At 42.4% G+C, this 16,422-nt stretch overlaps 2 protein-coding genes across 3 annotated transcripts in view; one reads left to right on the top strand and one right to left on the bottom strand.

The window, feature by feature from the left end:
* LOC102793485 (DENN domain-containing protein 11-like) overlaps positions 1–3,679 on the top strand; it is a 16,005-nt gene extending 12,326 nt beyond the window's left edge. Inside the window, exons 7-10 of one of the 2 annotated variants that reach the window (XM_087830596.1) lie at positions 42–192; positions 782–850; positions 1,124–1,344; positions 3,111–3,679. In XM_087830596.1, the coding sequence (XP_087686722.1) occupies positions 42–192; positions 782–850; positions 1,124–1,319 (416 nt within the window). In that variant the 3' untranslated portion in view covers positions 1,320–1,344; positions 3,111–3,679. Of the gene's footprint in view, positions 1–41; positions 193–781; positions 851–1,123 lie in introns of both variants that reach the window. The other variant, XM_087830595.1, reaches the window with a different exon arrangement.
* LOC102790548 (FYVE, RhoGEF and PH domain-containing protein 4-like) lies at positions 3,611–16,422 on the bottom strand. The gene is made up of 16 exons (XM_087830597.1): positions 16,161–16,422; positions 12,376–12,516; positions 11,684–12,248; positions 11,109–11,571; positions 10,796–10,941; positions 10,409–10,565; positions 10,190–10,328; positions 9,947–10,005; positions 8,365–8,508; positions 7,101–7,273; positions 6,949–6,979; positions 6,754–6,837; positions 6,551–6,676; positions 6,315–6,458; positions 6,071–6,211; positions 3,611–4,079 (listed from the first exon to the last, which is right to left on the bottom strand). The coding sequence occupies exons 1-16, from the start codon at positions 16,279–16,281 to the stop codon at positions 3,780–3,782; spliced, it is 2,934 nt and encodes a 977-aa protein (XP_087686723.1). The 5' UTR covers positions 16,282–16,422; the 3' UTR covers positions 3,611–3,779.

The following is a 16,422-nucleotide window of genomic DNA, read 5'->3' as shown; positions in this document are numbered from 1 at the left end:
TGCTCTTAAATTTGAGGGATTCTGCATGTTTGTATGTTTAGGCACCACTGAGAAGATCTTTGAGGAGAAGAAGGATCTGTACGACGTGTACGTAGATAACCAGAATGTAAAGACCTACAGAGACGGCCTGAAGCCGCTGCTCCGCCTCAGCACGGCCGACAGGGAAAAGTATCGTAAGCTCACCGAGCAGAGGTAGGCTAAAGTCTGCTTTTTAAAACATTAACAGGCTCAAAAGTTTGAGTTTTGTTTTGGTTTTTCTTTACAAATATTCTTCTTCACTTGGTAAATCTTGCTAGTACGCTTTTAGCTTCAGAACGGCCTCAGTTTTTCATGGCATACCTTCATTAAGCTGACAGGAGTGACTATCGGTGCGGTCTTCTGCTGCTGGAGCCGATCTGCTTCAAGGTTCAATGAATTGTGTGCACAGAGATGCTCTTCTGCATACTTTGGTCGTGACCAGCAGGTATTTGAGTAAGCTCAGAGCAGTCTGGACATTCTCCTCTGACCTCTGACCTCTGTACGGCATTTTTGCTCACAGACCTGACCCGCTGCTGCCCCTACTGTACTTACATGTAGCAAAAGTTGACGTGATAACCCAGGAGAAACAGTTTGCAGCTGTAGCGTTATGATTTAACTCTACACATTTAGTCGTGCTAATGTTGGTGGTTCAGACCTGCTGGCTGGTGGGGTTAGCATGTTAAGCCTACATACAGCCTCGTTTTACTGCTAGCACGTGTGCACGCTGGGATGCACACGCTCTGTAAATTGTGTGTGTGTGCAGACAGATGCTGCTGTACTCCCAGGAGGAGAATGGAGACTGTGTGTCCAGTGAAGAGGATCTCTTTATTCTGTGAGTACAGAGCAGTTTATTTAATCGGTCTAGTGACTGACTACAGTACTCGGAGCAGACACGGCTCTATCTTATGAAGATTGTAGAGAAAGAACAATAAACAGGCAGCAAGCTTTATTATCCTCATGGTAGCTATTACGTGTCACAGAGGGTCGTTTTGTGCTGATTTTGTGATTTCTCCACAGTTACTGATATGAATAGTGGGGGAAAAAGAACAGATTGAACAGATTTCAGTGACTGACTCGTCTGCCTTGTCTGCCTGGTCTACCCGAGGTTTTTCCTGGAACAGAACAACAGGATTTTCCAGACGCTGAGCGAGGTGGCAGGAAGCCCCGACCCCACCGTGACCCAGGAGAGCGTGAGGGCCATGGGCCTGGATCCGCACGGAGACAGGCTCTTCCTGCTCCACCTCCTGGAGATCTACGGCTACGACACCCTGCTGGTGTCGGAGCAGCTGTGCTGCAGCTGAGAGTCGCCGCTGCTGGTTGTAGAAGGTGGGCTGACTTGCCTCGAGCCAACTGAGAGTGCTGCACTTCATGGAGTCTTCAGGACAGTTTGAGCGTCCAGAAACGTCTCTGGAGCTTTGGTTTCGTTTTGTTTTCTATCTCCACCTGCTTCTTTTGTTTGCTGTAGTTGTGCTCCTTCATAACCTGTTGGCAGGATCAACAATAAGTCAGCTGCTGTGGTACAAACTAAAGTAACGTAGTTCGTTTTACTCAGCGCAGCTTCACAGAGGAGATAAAGTCACCGTTTGAATTTCTCAAACTCGGCCGAGGAAAGAAACGCGTCGTTTGAACACCGCCTCTCCGAACCCAGGATCGATGATATAACTGATGCTAAACTGGAACAAACAGAACTGGGGCATCTAGTGGAAGATGAAGACAGAGAGATGGAAACTTGAAAATTAATGTATCCAAGTAAAAGAGTTAGGGTTGTTGTATAAAATATCGATTTTTCCTTTATGTGTCGTGTGTCCGTGTGTGACTGCAGGGCCAAATTTCAGGCCACTGTTGCTCTCCTCGTATCAAGTGCTGGATTTAAACATCCAATTAAGAAGCCTCTTTGTCAATATCAGGGCCTCCTTTTTTGTATCCTCACTAACAGGTCAAACTGCCTTCCTCTTAAGTCTGTAAGCATCAGTGTTTAAGTGGCATTTAAAGCAGCTAATGGAAGATGTTGCTGAGTAATCCCATCAACATCTCCCAGGCAAAGCTAAGACTCATTTGTCTCCATGCACACAGAGGAGTGTTGAAATGGCTTGTTTGCACCCAAAGTCTCTTTCATTTTTCATTTTAATTTACCATCTCCAGCGTCAAGAGAAAGTAAGGAAGAGAAGGAGCTCACTATATATATGTTCACCTCCAGCAAGTCAGGGGGTGAGTGCTTTAGCTTTTTATTGCCTCCTTTTCTGGATGCTGAGTATGGAGCTTGCAGGCAGGAGGAAAAGAAGACGACAACGAAGAAGATTGATGCAGAGGGTTGTTGTGACAAGAGGATGCTAGAGTTAGGGTGACATGGAGGCAGACGATTCGCTGTGGCGACTCCTATAGAGAGCAGCCGAAAGAAGATGATACTGTGAAATACTGAGGTCAGTGTACGTGCAAAAAAACAAAAATCGCTTTAAACAAAAGCTCAGGTCTTAGACTGATCCTGGCTCTGTATGATGTCAGTAAGAGAGGATATTCCTAATATGGTAGCAGATGCCCCACCCACTTGCTGTCCGGAGGGGCAGCCAATCAGAAGAGAAGGTGAAAGTGAGCTAAAACTTCAAACACATGATGAACTCAAGGGCTACACCAAGGCCCCTTATAAGTTGAGCAAGGATCCTTCTTCAAGTACATCCTGGTCCTAGAGCGAACCATTTAGCTGGAAATGAGAATATAGGTTCACTTTATTTAAAACACTAATGCATTTTTTATAATTATACATTTGTTTGTTCAGTTTTTTTTTAAGAGTTCCTTCGTCTTCAAAAGCTCACTGCTAAAATAGCACGAGCTAGCTCTTTTAGCAGATATGACCACGGCACCAGCTAGCAGCAAAGTTTGTAGAGCTGTTTTGTGAGCTGCACACTGGATTGATCAGTTTTTGTTAAAACAACTGTTGATCGTAGATAAAAGCTGGCTTAAATGTGACGTTCTACTGCACAACCAACATGTATAAAGGACATCGGAGCTTTTCCTGTCACAATTGTTCATGTAAAAGTGAAAAACGATCCTAACGGAGCTTTAAATCTGCTTTCCTTCTTGTGGGATGTTTTCAGGTTTAGCCTGCACGTTTCCACAAGTCAACTGCCATCAAACACTACAGCCAATGTGTGAGGAAGTTTCTTTATTGTCATCATCACATGACCGCTTCATGGACATGCAGTCAGACAGGAACATTTGTATTCATCATCTCAGTGACTGAAACACACTGTACAGTAAATGAACCTGGTGCTTTTGGTTTCTATGTGCTGCAGACATGACAGGATGTAAACATTCCTTTTTCCAGTTCTTTTCGTGTTTTCGTTGCTTAGCTGTAAACTGTTGAGTAAATATCCACTTACTGTAATAATATGTGAAGAAACGGGATCAGCTGAATGTGTTTTATAAGGCGATCGTGATCCCGCAGAGCCTCCGTGTGTCACTGAACTCTTTGCAATCGTGCGTTCGACTGTCTGCTGTAAGAAAATAACCTTGAGCACATTTTCTCTCCACTTGGCACCTTAGCACTTGTACAGCGCTAAAGCAAATGCAGTTGTAGTTGAAGGGATAGTCTCACTCACGTTAAAACACTTTATTTATTTTACTGTAAACCATTTCTGAAATAAAGTGCACAACACTTTTAAAGACACAGTTTTCAGAGTACTGTAACCTTTATATTCCTGAACTTTCATTTTCCAACAATGGACATTTGTTCTGCTGTTGCATACGTGACACACTGCAAACATTCAAGAGCGATGGTCCTTGTTGCCACTGACTACAAAGTTCTCACCACTGAGACTCCCATTAATGCCAGACCTGATTCCTCTGCTGTTGTCACAAACAGCCAGTGAGCATGCTGTACGCCATCCTGTCACAGCCACTTTCAGAGCACTCAGCCAGCTGCGTTTGATGTCCAGAGAATCGCAGGTGAAAGTGTGGCGGGTTTTGGACTGGGTCAGACAGAAGCAGGACTGACCCTGAAACGCCTGGGGGAAAGCCTCTACGCTGCAGCCCAGTAGAGGTATAGTGAACAGGGGCTTTAAATCCTGGAAATGTAGGAACACAAACAAACAATGATTCAAAAAGGGTTTGTTTTAAATGACAAGTCCCATAGCAGGGCTGCAATAAAAGACTGGAGGCTGAACCCTTTTATAACATGACACCATCCTTCACCTGTGGGAGGGGCAGCACACCAACCAGCAGTACATTCGTTAAAAACAAAGAAAACCACGTGCACCAGGAGACCAAATGACTTGTGGAGGGATGTATTCAAAAGCATGTTTGGCATAGGTAGGCTCTCTTTGCCTTCACTGGTTTAATAATAACAGAAGACTCCAGTCAGACACGAAGGACGTTTGTCATCAAAGGGTTCTGTTGTACAGTAAGGAGTGTTTGACCAATTATCCAACTACTCCTCCTCTGCACACTTTTAGTGCCGCAACTACAAGAATCCAACAATCAGTGCCCACGACAGCTGCACATAAGAGCTCTGAAGGTTCAACTGTGAGGAACTCCAAATAAATCAACACATTTCAGTCTCAATCTGAGATGAATGTGGCAGCAAATCCAAACATTCAGTTGTGTTACGTACTAAATGTGGATGAATTCAACATGCGCTGCTGTAGCGTCACTGCCCCGCTGTGTTTGGTTATGTTACAAATTTTGTAAAACAAAAGTTTTACAAAACATTTTCCCCTTGCTTCACTCTGTTGGGTTCAATATTGAGGAGGGATACAGAAGGTAATCTAAGAATAACAACACTGATCCGGCCAGGTGAAGTCAAACGATGATTTTTAATGACACGCGTAGGAAGATCACCGCCGTACGCAAACAGCAATTGATCTTCAACTAACAAAGCATAAGCAGATGTTTTATACCATCAGGGCTTAAATTTAATGACGCCCCTTCAACGTCCTCCCCACAGCTCCTCAAAGTAACTTTCACAAGCACGTTCTGCAAAAGCCTGCACTTCCTGTCTGCTTTAGCACAGAGTGTACTCAGAGTTAGGTCTTCCTTTTATCAGAATCAGCACATACACATTTAAGATTATAACAAGCATTCGAAAGCATTTAAGATTATTGATTTAACTCAACAGTTTAAAGTGGTTATAGCTGCACCTATAATAAAGGCTAATTGGGTACCAATATGTTTAAACATCTGAATGCAATATCAATACTGTAGATTATGTTATTACTGCAATGGTAATGATGATGATTATTAACAATAGCAGCAACATATTTCTCTAATCCTCACAACTCCTAATACTTTGGTAGGAAAACAAACAAACCAATTAGAGAGATGACGGCTGAACATAAACTCTTGTGGAACAGGTCAGGTGTGCGAGTCTTTTTAAACTTGAACTTGCATATTCTAACTGTCTAAACAGGTCTGTAAAAAGATTTTTATTTCGACTTCATATATTTGCCTTCTTCCTTTACCCATCACAAAATATTTTTAGAAAACTACTGGTGGTGGCCAGTCATACCCCTCAACCCCCTAGTGCAGGGGTGGGGGAACTCCAGGCCTCAAGGGCCGGTGTCCTGCAGGTTTTAGATGCGTCCTTTATCCAACACAGCTGATTTAAATGGCCAAATGACCTCCTCAACATGTCTTGAGGTTCTCCAGAGGCCTGGTGATGAACTAATCATTTGTTTAAGATGTGTTGACCCAGGGTGAGATCTAAAACCTGCAGGACACTGGCCCTGGACGCCCAGAGATCCTCACCCCTGCCCAAGTAGATGCACCTATGGTATCAATTTAAAAGTCCTACATTACTTCATTCTCAAGTTATCACTTTGACAAACTTTGTGTCCGTGACCGCAACACCCCATCAATCTTTTACAGCTGAGGGGCAAACACTGCTTGTACCATCTTTACAGTCCCAGCTGCATTTCAAGTATTTGTCTTCATTTGACTGTATAAAACATTTGCAACATAATATCCCAGTGTCCCAAAGAAACAGTTTTACCCTTATACTTAAAAGCAAAATCCCTTCAACATTATTATTATTATTCCTGACTTTTTCAGAGCACTTTACCTGTGGAACGGCGTACAGGTAAAGAACCGGAGGCTCAGCCCTGGTGAGCACAGACCACACTCGCTGCCAGGTCTGGGGGTTGTCCCCATACTGCAGGAAACCACTCATTACACTGTCAGTAGGCCCTGGAGATGCTTTGGACTGTGGAAAAAAAAAACAAAAAACAATGATCAAAGTTTGTTAGGTGGCCTTTTTGGTCTAAAACAACCCATAAAGTTTAAATAGTTGAAACGACAAGGCTCACATCCAGCATTCGTCTCTTTTTTCCATCCAAGCCCTCCCCTCTCGGGCCAGTCAGGATGGCGTAACAAGCTTTACACACTTTGTTCAGCTTGTAACCGTCATACTCTAAAGCCACTTTGTAGTCTGAACACTTCCAACACACCACCTGTAGAAACAGAGAAACCATCATGTCTGAGCTGTTCTCAGATAAAGTTCAATTGTGTGTGATACAAAGCTGCAGTTTATCAGGTCACCCACAAAACCACAGGCACGGCAGTGATGTCTTCTTCTAGTAAGGGCGTTAAAAGGCTCCATGCAGGACATACACAGGATCACCTCATGGTCTCTGATCCAGCGAGGGGCTCGTTTGCCGAGCTCCTCTGTCTGTGGAACACATTTTGTTTTAAAACAGCCTCCAGCCCAGGAAAAAACTCCATATTCCTAGAATTGATGCAACTTACTGGTTCTGCTACAGTAAGCTCCCTAGAAGCCAGTCTGAAGGTATCATTTTTCTTCTGAAACACATCAATGGCTTCACGAATCACCTGGGGACAAAACTTGCTTTAGAAGATGAGAAAACTCATTTTTTCCTAATCAATGTATCGTTTAATGTCTAGAAAATAGAAGACAATTTAATAAATAAAATCTGATTATACCTTTATCCATTCATCCCGATCTTGCTTGGAGCTTGGAAAAACAAATCGAATGCATTTACAATTAATAAGTGTAACTGTTCAAAATAATCTGAGTAAATAGTTACAAAAACAAACAAAAAGAAGAACTGATGTGCTTCAATCGTGACATCCACCTGGCCTGCAGCTCAAGGATCCTTTCCCTTCCAGATATTTGGAAGGTGTATGGATGGTCCTCGTTGGTGGTTTGCTGCACCTGCATCCCATCCATCCCGATCCTGCAGCGCACAGTGAAACGCTGCCCGACCAGGCTGAACTTTGGAGAGCAGCACAGCAGGAAGTTGTTAAACTGTAGATAAAAGTTACCAAGCAATCAGTTTATGCAATGAACTAGTGTTAGACTGATGACAGCTGGAGTGAAATAAAGATATCCATTTAAGCAAGTTACGTCTTCATGCATGCTCAATCATCCAGGTAAGGAAATCCCAAAACGTTCATTCTGTTCATCTGGATGTAACATTTTCAATGGGAGAAACGTTTCGGCACTCATCCAAGTGATGAGTGTCCAGGATGTTACATCCTCATCATTGAAAGAGTGTCCAACAGAGGTGTGAATAGACCGCAGAGTCCTGGCCTGTCGAGGTAGCTCTTCTGTGCCGTCTGCTTAGCCAGAGGTTGTTTGGTTTTCCTGATGTAGAAATCCTGGCAATCCTCCTGGCACTTAACAGCGTACACTATGTTACTCTGTTTGTGTTGGAGGACCGATTCATTGGGGTGGAGGGATAACTAAGGGTTTTAGCTTATGGAGCAGTTGTCCTTTTCTCCTCAATCGGCTGGAGCCTTCTTTAGGTGCTCGCTCAGCCTTGACAAATGTCCAACTGGGATAACCACATTTACTCAGGGCCTCCTCATCAGGCCAGGACTCCTCAGACCATTCACACCTACAGGCCAGTGGACACTTTTTCGATGATGAGGATGTCCACATCCTGGACAGGGAGGAACGCTGGTTTAAGCAGGAGTCAAGAAGGCCATTCAAGTGAAAATGGAAAGACCATCTCTGAATTGGGGAGGGGTCTAAGGGTCCATCTGTCACCATCTTACAATGCTGTGATTGCAGCCATTCCCCAACTCTGTGAATGGTACTCATGGCCATTGATCAGTGGTCTTTGATCAGTGGTCATGAGAATTTTCATAATCATGATGAAGGAACTGACCTCACAGCCCATTGTTCCTCCACTGGGCTGGTTTCAGTCATTAATGTACTGTTTATAAGATTGAAACCTGCAGTCAACTGAGACTGAAGACGTCACTTGGATGAGCGACGAAACGTTTCTCTCACTGAAAACTTTCTGGGATTAAGCCAGTTATATTACTAACTTTACGACAGAGGTAAGAGAAATCAGTCACAGAGAGTGTGTATGTGTTTCTATATACACCAACCAGGAACAGGTGTCTCTCCATGGCTGATGTGTTCCTGGCAGCAAGCTTGAGCAGACGACCTTCCCTGAGAAACTCGTTGGTTGGATTCACGACTTCCTCCTCTCCAACCATCTCATAGATCTCCAGGAGTCGCTTCAGACCCTCCTGTTAAGGAAATGTACACAGATAAAAAACTGGAACAGTTCAAGACAATATCAGAAAACCTCAGAGGTGGGACCAAGTCATTGTTTTGTAAGTCTCAAGTCTTTATCGTCAAGTCACAAGTCAAGTCTCAAGTAATGTCAGGCAAGTCAGAGTCGAGTCTCCAGTCACTGGTGTAAAAGTCAGAGTAAAGTCACAAGTCTGAAACTTTGAGTTTCAAGTCCTTTCGTACGGAGCCCCGCAGGGGACATGGGAGAAAAAAAAAAAATTAAGACGGACTTTTGCGAGATCTCGCAAAACTTTTGCGCCGCATTCTTCGGACGCTGGCTCGAAGCCGACCGGGAGGTCGAGGCACGATGTGCCGGGAAAGCGGTGTTCCTCCCGGCTGTAGTAGGTCTCGACCTCCCGATAGCTCGAAGCTAACGGGACGTCTCGACCTCCCGTTAGCTTCGAGCTAATGGGAAGAATGCGGCTAAAACTTTTGCGAGATCTCGCAAAAGTCCGTCTTAATTTTTTTTTCTCCCATGTCCCCTGCGGGGCTCCGTACCTGCGGGGCTCCGTAGTTTCGAGTCTTAAAAAAAATAAAAAATAAAAACTTTCCATGTAATTTTTAAATCTGTGTTTTTCTCAACACATGACGAAATAGTGAACTTAGAAAAATATACACAAATTGTGAAATTGCACCTCTATAAAATGCAGCTCAATTAAACTTAGCTCCAAGAATAATTTTCACCAACAGTTCTGAGATAAGCTGCATGTTATTCTTGGATGCGCTTGTAGGACCGGCTTTAAAATCGCATGACAAAAATATCATACACATTTAAAAAAAAAAAAAAAAACTGTATCACCAACGTAGCCTGGACAACATTTGCTAGTTAGATGAAGTCAGCTATCTCATCGTAGCTAAAGAGAAGCACCACCTACTGCTCTTTATGCAACTTCAACTGTCGGAGAAAGTTGGAAGTTGTTCCATCTCTGTCTGTGATTCTCTTCTTGCATATTGTATTTCGTTTTTTTGTTCACTACTTCATAGTTTATGTACCTGAAAAAAATAACTCCTTGCAGTATTTTAAGGGTTTTTTTTCTTCTTTTTTTTTAAAAATCTGGTTAATTTGATTGGCTGCAGTTCATGCACACATATGTACGGAGTGTGGTTTGAATAAATGAAGTGAATTAACGGTGCACACTTTCTATATAATGTGCATGTTAAATTTTATATTTGGGGTGAAATATCAAGTCTTTTCAAGTAAACCGGTTCAAGTCCGATTCAAGTCCCAGGTCATTGGTGTAAAAGTCCGAGTCAAGTCACAGTCTTAGAACATTTTTTCAAGTCAAGTCTAAAGTCATAAAATTAATGACTCGAGTCCAAGTCATGTGACTCGAGTCCACACCTCTGGAAAACCTTACAACATTGCTAAGCAGTATCAGTAATGTTACATACGGCTTTTTGGATGGCACTGTTTGAGTGTGTGGCTGCCATGGAAATGGTCTGCAAGGACTCTGTTGGAGGAGACAGGAGGCATTACACACAGTAGGCAGGAAAATGGGGGGGCAGTGATGATGAATGTATAGTAATTAAGAAGGCAACACAAAAATTCGACATAAGCACCCATTACTAATGGTGTGACAAGACCATCAATAACTAAATGAACAGGTCAACGGTATAAATACACAGACAACTTGCTCTGTGTAATCTCATAATCCGGGTCATCTTCAGGCAGTTTCTTCAGGTAATCCTTCAGCAGCATCTCATAACGTGGAACCCTCTGGATTGGCTCCAACATGTGGTGCTGCAGGGTGAGTTTGCCACAGATCCCTCGACTCTAAAATAGACATACAAAACCTCGTGATGAGAGAGGAATATGAATTTGCGATGATGTACACCGTGCAGAATATTTCTTACCTGTATGTCCTGGATGATGTTTCTGAAAGCAGAGGAGCGTTCGGTCCAGGTCCTCACCAGCTCCATTGCATGGTCAAAGTTTCTGACGTAGTCAGCGTACATCCTCAGGAAAGGTGCGTGCTGTAGAAGAACCTTACCCAGGCCTGGGCTCTTACACCTGCATTTAAGCAGATGAGAGGGCAAATGTAGGGAGCAGTTATATGTTGGTTCACATTGGCTTTAAAATGAAACAATAATTTGGACAAAAGTGCAAAAGCATTTCGCTTTATGATAATATGAAGGTTATGAACTTCCCAGGTTAACTGTATAAATAGCAATAATAACAATAAGGCAGTTTGTATTTGGGTCGCAAGTTGATGAAGTGTACCAACTCTCTGAAAGACTCACCAGTGTGTGATGCAGTTCTCCAGGTCAGGCAGCAGAAACTGGCTGTGGAAAGAGTAGATTGAGGAAATGTTCGCAAAGATATTTCTTATCACCTCGGGAGGAAATGAGCCTCGACCTGCTTCTTCTGTTAGGCGTGAACAGAAAACCTGAGGTGGGAGGCAGAGAATTATTAATCTTCTACACAGCAAGTAAACATCACTTATGAACAACAGTGATAACACGATTAAACAGTTTAAGTTTCACTTCAATAATCTCTGTTTAAGCATTGTGCACATATTTGTCGTTTAGACGTGCCAACAGCAGAAACACTCACCTGGTCTAGCAGGTGGAGGCGGGTCACATAGGCCTTCTCTGTTTGCAGGAGTTCAGTAGCGATGTTAAACAGCTTCTGCTCTGTGCTCTCTTTATTGTTCGCCTCATCTCCTTCCCTCTCTTCTTGCTTCTCCTCCTCATTTTGTTCAGCTCTCTCATTCTCATCTTCTGTGGTTGCCACTGTCCACTGGCAGCAAAACTTGGAGCCATACCCTGTAGGTATCTTGCCTTCTTCCATTTTGTCACTTTGCCTCATCCCATTTGCTGCTGGCTGTTTGTTCTCCTGCACAAAGCCATTCATTTGTCCTTGGAAATGCTCTATGCCGCTGTTTAACAGATGCTCTTCATTTGTGGTCAGACTGCGTCTATGCTTAGCTGATGCTTTGACGGTGATGGCAGGTATATTAAAATTGGGTGAGTGCAGCAGTTTGAGTGGCGAGCGCTCAGCTTTATCTGAGGGAATCCTAGAGGGGAAAAAACTCTTGAAATAAATGTAATCAATAAAAAAGAAAAAAAGACTTTTACACATGCTATGCAACACGCACTACAAGAACATATCACAAACTGAACAACTACCTGCTCTCATCCAAATGCACAACCAGGTCAGGCACACTCAGAGACTTTCCTGCTCTCTTCTCCCGTCTTTCTATTTTCTCGCTTGAGATTCTGTGCAGCCCTAGCAAGGATTTAGAACTCTTGGCAGGGCTGTAGCTTCCCATCTTCCCTTGAACAGGGCTCGAAGCACGCAGTTTTCCCGTGAGAGGTCTATAGTTTCTTGGGGACAGCTTTCCGGGGCTGTGGCCTTCTTCTCTCAGAGGGCTACAGCTCTGAATGCCTCTTTTGCCTGGGCTTGGAGATCCTGATAGTGGCCTGCTTGTAAGATTCACAATCCCCTGAGCATGTCTGGCAGGGTTGATGTGTGGATCCAAAACCCCATTCAGAAAATAACATCCCCCTTCTTTACTTGGAGAGTCTAAACAATTCTGTGGGCTTACACAGGAAATAGAAACGCCATTGCATCTATTCTGGTTCTCTTCTGTCCCATTATTTTGCTGGGGTGGCACTTTTCCTGGAGTGAGACTGCAGGCTTGATCTTGTCCGACCCTCGAAGGGCTCTGGAGGTGATCTGGTTTAGGAGGCACTGCAAAGACAGACATTGTGGCTGCTGAGCATCTTTGCAGAACAATGAGCAGCTACAGTAACAAATTTGCCACGTGAGGCAACAACATTGCAAGTTGTGTATGCAGTTTGCAGGATTTTAAACTTACCTTGGGGTTTAAAAGGTGATCTCTTCATTGGGCTTTTCTCATCATCTTTTTCTGTACCAATTTTTGCGATCAGTTCTGATCCAGAAACTCTGCCATGAGCATGTCTACCGTTGTATGAACCCCTCACGCCACTGCTCACATCTGAAAACAAACACTGTTACTACACCCACACATGCTCTCTGCATGTTGTAGTTATTGTAGTCATTTGGTTACACAATCAGGAAACAAACTAAACATTTAAACATTATAAAATCATTGAGCCACAATTTAAACGTTTCACTAGTATCACAGATACTGCCTCACAGATCCTCCTTTCTGCTTTCGGGGAACAACATAAGACATCTCTAAACTGAAGAAGATGATTCAAGGTCATTTTTCTTTACCAACATTTCTACTATGGTTGCATTATTAAAAGCTCTGATTTTGTTTTTTAACCTCGTTAAATGTTTTTATGCATGTGTTCACTGGAAATGTATTTTTCCTGCTTATTTTAAAGCATTTCTTCTTCAGCTGCTAAAAAATTTATTTTTACAACCTTGATTTATGAAGAAGAGTGCAAGTGCCATTCATATATTCTTAGTTTTTTTTAAGATTTATAAATCACAAAAGTTGTTTTTATTTCTAAGTAAAAATATTTTTTTCATTTTCTGAAAATGTTAGCTGCCCCCTCCAATTCTTGGCACCACGGTTGTGGAATTCTCTCCCACTGTCTCTTCGCTGCACAGACTCCATTGATTCTTTTAAGAAACAGCTGAAGACATTTTTATTTAGAAAAGCATTTGATTAATTTCTTCTTATGCTGTTTTTATAGTTTTATTGTTTTACATTGTTTTATTTACTGTTATATTGTTTTTATATTTCCATTTCCTGTGTTGTAAAGCACTTTGTGATTTTTATCTGTGAAAAGCGCTATATAAATAAATTTTACTTACTTACCTAACGTACTGAAGGGTTTTAGTAGAAAAAAAAAAGTGTGCTAGTCCATTTCATGCTTTCAATCAGGTGGTGATTTTCCCACAATGATATTGTTATTAACAATCTTGTTAATATTAAAAAGTCGAGTACCTGAATTCTCTGCAGTGACTGAATAAAGCTCCCTTGTCATGCATGCACACACAGTAAGGGTTCTTTTACTTTCCAAATCCTCCACAGGCATTTTTCATTGTTAGTTAAACTGGTCGTAATATTTGATCTAATAAGAATCCTCACCCAAACCCCCCCACAACAGTCCCTTTAAAACAAACAAACAAACAAAACAGTATTTATGGCTTCATTGAAATCTGACCTCTAACTGTATTGACTGACATCCTTACCCAACAACAACTACTTGCAGTGTTGGGAAGGTTACTTTTAAAATGTATTTCATTACAGAATACATGCCCCAAAATGTATTCTGTAACGTATTCCGTTACGTTACTCAATGAGAGTAACGTATTCCGAATACTTTGGATTACTTAATATATTATCATGCTGTTTACAACTACATGAATGTACTATTGCTGTGATTTATTACTGTTACTGAAGGTCCGCGGCTCCGAACCGTAGTAAAGGGACCTCTGGCTAATACGGTGGGTTCTGTGTCGGCTCGTAGCCGAAAACTAGCTTTACTTTGTTGTCTGGGTCAACTTTGCTAGCAGAGACAGAGAGAGGCGTTGAAAGGCTGCTCCAACAGAACTTATTGTTTCAGAGGAAAACACGAACACGGTGTACAGTCGAGTCTTAATAGCTTACTTACAACTGGGCTCGTCAGGCTCTCTTCTTGGCTGCAGTGGTTATTATTATATTTACATGCTTCCAGCTCCCGTTTTTGCTCGATGACAGCTCGTACTTTTCCTTTTTCTCCCTCCCTCGCTCACAGACACATAACGGGTATGGCAGTCCATTCTCCCTGCAGCACGGACTACACTGCCCATGATGCTACATTCTTTAGAGCTATACCTGTAGCATTCTGCCTATTAGCTTAGCACAACAACAACAACAACAACAGGCGCTCTCTCACCCAGGAAACACGCAGAGAGAGAGCGTCACCGTGTAACCATGGCAACCGTAACGCTGCCGCCTGGAACAACAGAACGTAGCTGTCAAACAAAACCCAAACAGTCCTGACCCGCGACAATATGAGACAGGAAAGTACCGCCGTGTAATCCATTTATTTCAACAAAGTAACTGTATTCTAAATACCACCTTTTTAAACGGTAACTGTAACGGAATACAGTTACTCATATTTTGTATTTTAAATACGTAACGGCGGTACATGTATTCCGTTACTCCCCAACACTGACTACTTGTAATTGTGTAACTTACCTTACCTGCACATTATAGCCAAACCTACGCAGTAATATTAGTTACTTGTTAGAGAGTGTAAAGCTTTCCAACTAACGCCTTGCTGAAGTGTGGTGGATTGAATGGTCACGTGGAGGGGCTAAAGTCGACATTCTCTATGTAATACTTCCTCTTCTTACTTCTGGGTATTTCATCACAGAGTCTAACCTTTGCCAGTTTTATTAGTTACATCAGCGTCTACAAGACAACATGCATCTCTTGAGAGGAAGTGCAAAGAAACACACTGACCTTTTTTTTTTTTATAAACTATCATAAAGTGAAACTGTGTCTGAGGTTTTTAAAGGGCACGTAGGTAGATCATTCAACAATACGATTCTTAATAACAAACAACTAATTTGTTATTTTTTTCCTCTATCAGCTGAAAGCTACTGTTACTGTTACTGAGCCAGAGTGGGTTATTCTGCCGTGCATAGGGCATGGCGCTGAGCATAATTGCATCATACAGTAAAGGCAATGTTTTAAGTTATCTTAAGGAAATCTTTGCCTTTTCTTCCCATTTCTGAACATGCAATAAAAACGACTCTATGCAAAAAGCTGTGTTTTTTGCATAGAGTAGTAACCTAAAGAATAATTTGCATTCAGAATATGGATGCCACTCTTGCATGCGACAGTACCATTGACACCAACATACTTCTAAGCACATAATTCTGCCTCAGTGAGGGAACAGTAAGACTTTGTGTGGACGCTTTTGAGTGGAACTGACAAATGGTGGTCTCAAAGCACAAACTGCCAAAGTCCAGGCTGAATCAGGGGGAAGAGATTTCACATCAGTAATCCAACGAGCTACGGTGCCAAATGTGGCTGAAAAAAATTAAAATACACACACAGAGAGCAATCCAAAGGGACTGGATTTACAAAGCAACCAAAACCGTATTAACTGATGTAATCCGTGCATAACAAGGAGGGTCAATGCCCTTACCCTGCTGCCCTGGTCCCCCTCATACAGAGCCAAAACTGCCAGTGTTAGCTGTGCCTTTTTATTTTTAATGCATTTTCTTTGCTCTTAAGCGTTTCGACTTGCAGACAAAATATTAGAAAGTATAAATATTATATGCACAATTACAGCACCACAAACACAGGCCTCCGGAGGCTAAACATTACAAACTTTATAGCATGCAGTCTCTACTGCTGCACTGATAATTTAGAGTTTAGTGGCTTATAATTTAGCTTATAAATTTGTAAAACTGGCAACTACACATAGAAACGGGATAATACAGAATATAATAAGTACTAGTTATGAGTGTAATGAGTTTTATTGTGAATATTAGCTTATATCTACCAGCTTTCACTGCAGTTTACATTTGCCTCTTGAAAAGATAAACTATTAGCATCAACACAAAAGCTAAACTCATCTGTTTATTTATTTTTAATTAACACCCAAAGTTGATGCAGTCTAGAAGCCAATAACATCATAAAGCCTTCCAAAGCGGAAAGTATCTCACCTGAGGTTTGACAGTCACCCACAGGACCTTGGACTTTCCGTCTGACCGCCACTCGTCTGAACTCCTCCGTCCCGCGGCTGTCCCTCAGAGTCAAACTATTCCTCTTCTTCAGGTCAAACATGGTGACAGAGCAGCCCTGCTTTCAAATCCTGCCCACTGAAGCAGAAGCTTTACTGAAGTCCACGAGCTCTTAATCGATCGGAGAGCAAACGCGAAATACCAGCAATTACAAGATCCTGCTTCACCTGTTTAATCAGCGTCA

This window comes from Neolamprologus brichardi, chromosome 17 (genome assembly GCF_056152115.1).
Source record: "Neolamprologus brichardi isolate AB-2024 chromosome 17, ASM5615211v1, whole genome shotgun sequence".
NCBI classification, from domain to species: Eukaryota; Metazoa; Chordata; class Actinopteri; order Cichliformes; family Cichlidae; genus Neolamprologus; species Neolamprologus brichardi.
This window is presented reverse-complemented; position numbering and strand designations above follow the sequence as displayed.

Excerpts from the sequence above, each read along its gene's own strand:
- LOC102790548 (XM_087830597.1), bottom strand. The coding sequence starts at position 16,281 with ATGTTTGACCTGAAGAAGAGGAATAGTTTGACTCTGAGGGACAGCCGC. Across the intron at positions 12,517-16,160 it reads GGGTGACTGTCAAACCTCAG|ATGTGAGCAGTGGCGTGAGG; the intron begins GTGAGATACTTT and ends GTTTGTTTTCAG. Across the intron at positions 10,566-10,795 it reads GAGAACTGCATCACACACTG|GTGTAAGAGCCCAGGCCTGG; the intron begins GTGAGTCTTTCA and ends GCTTAAATGCAG.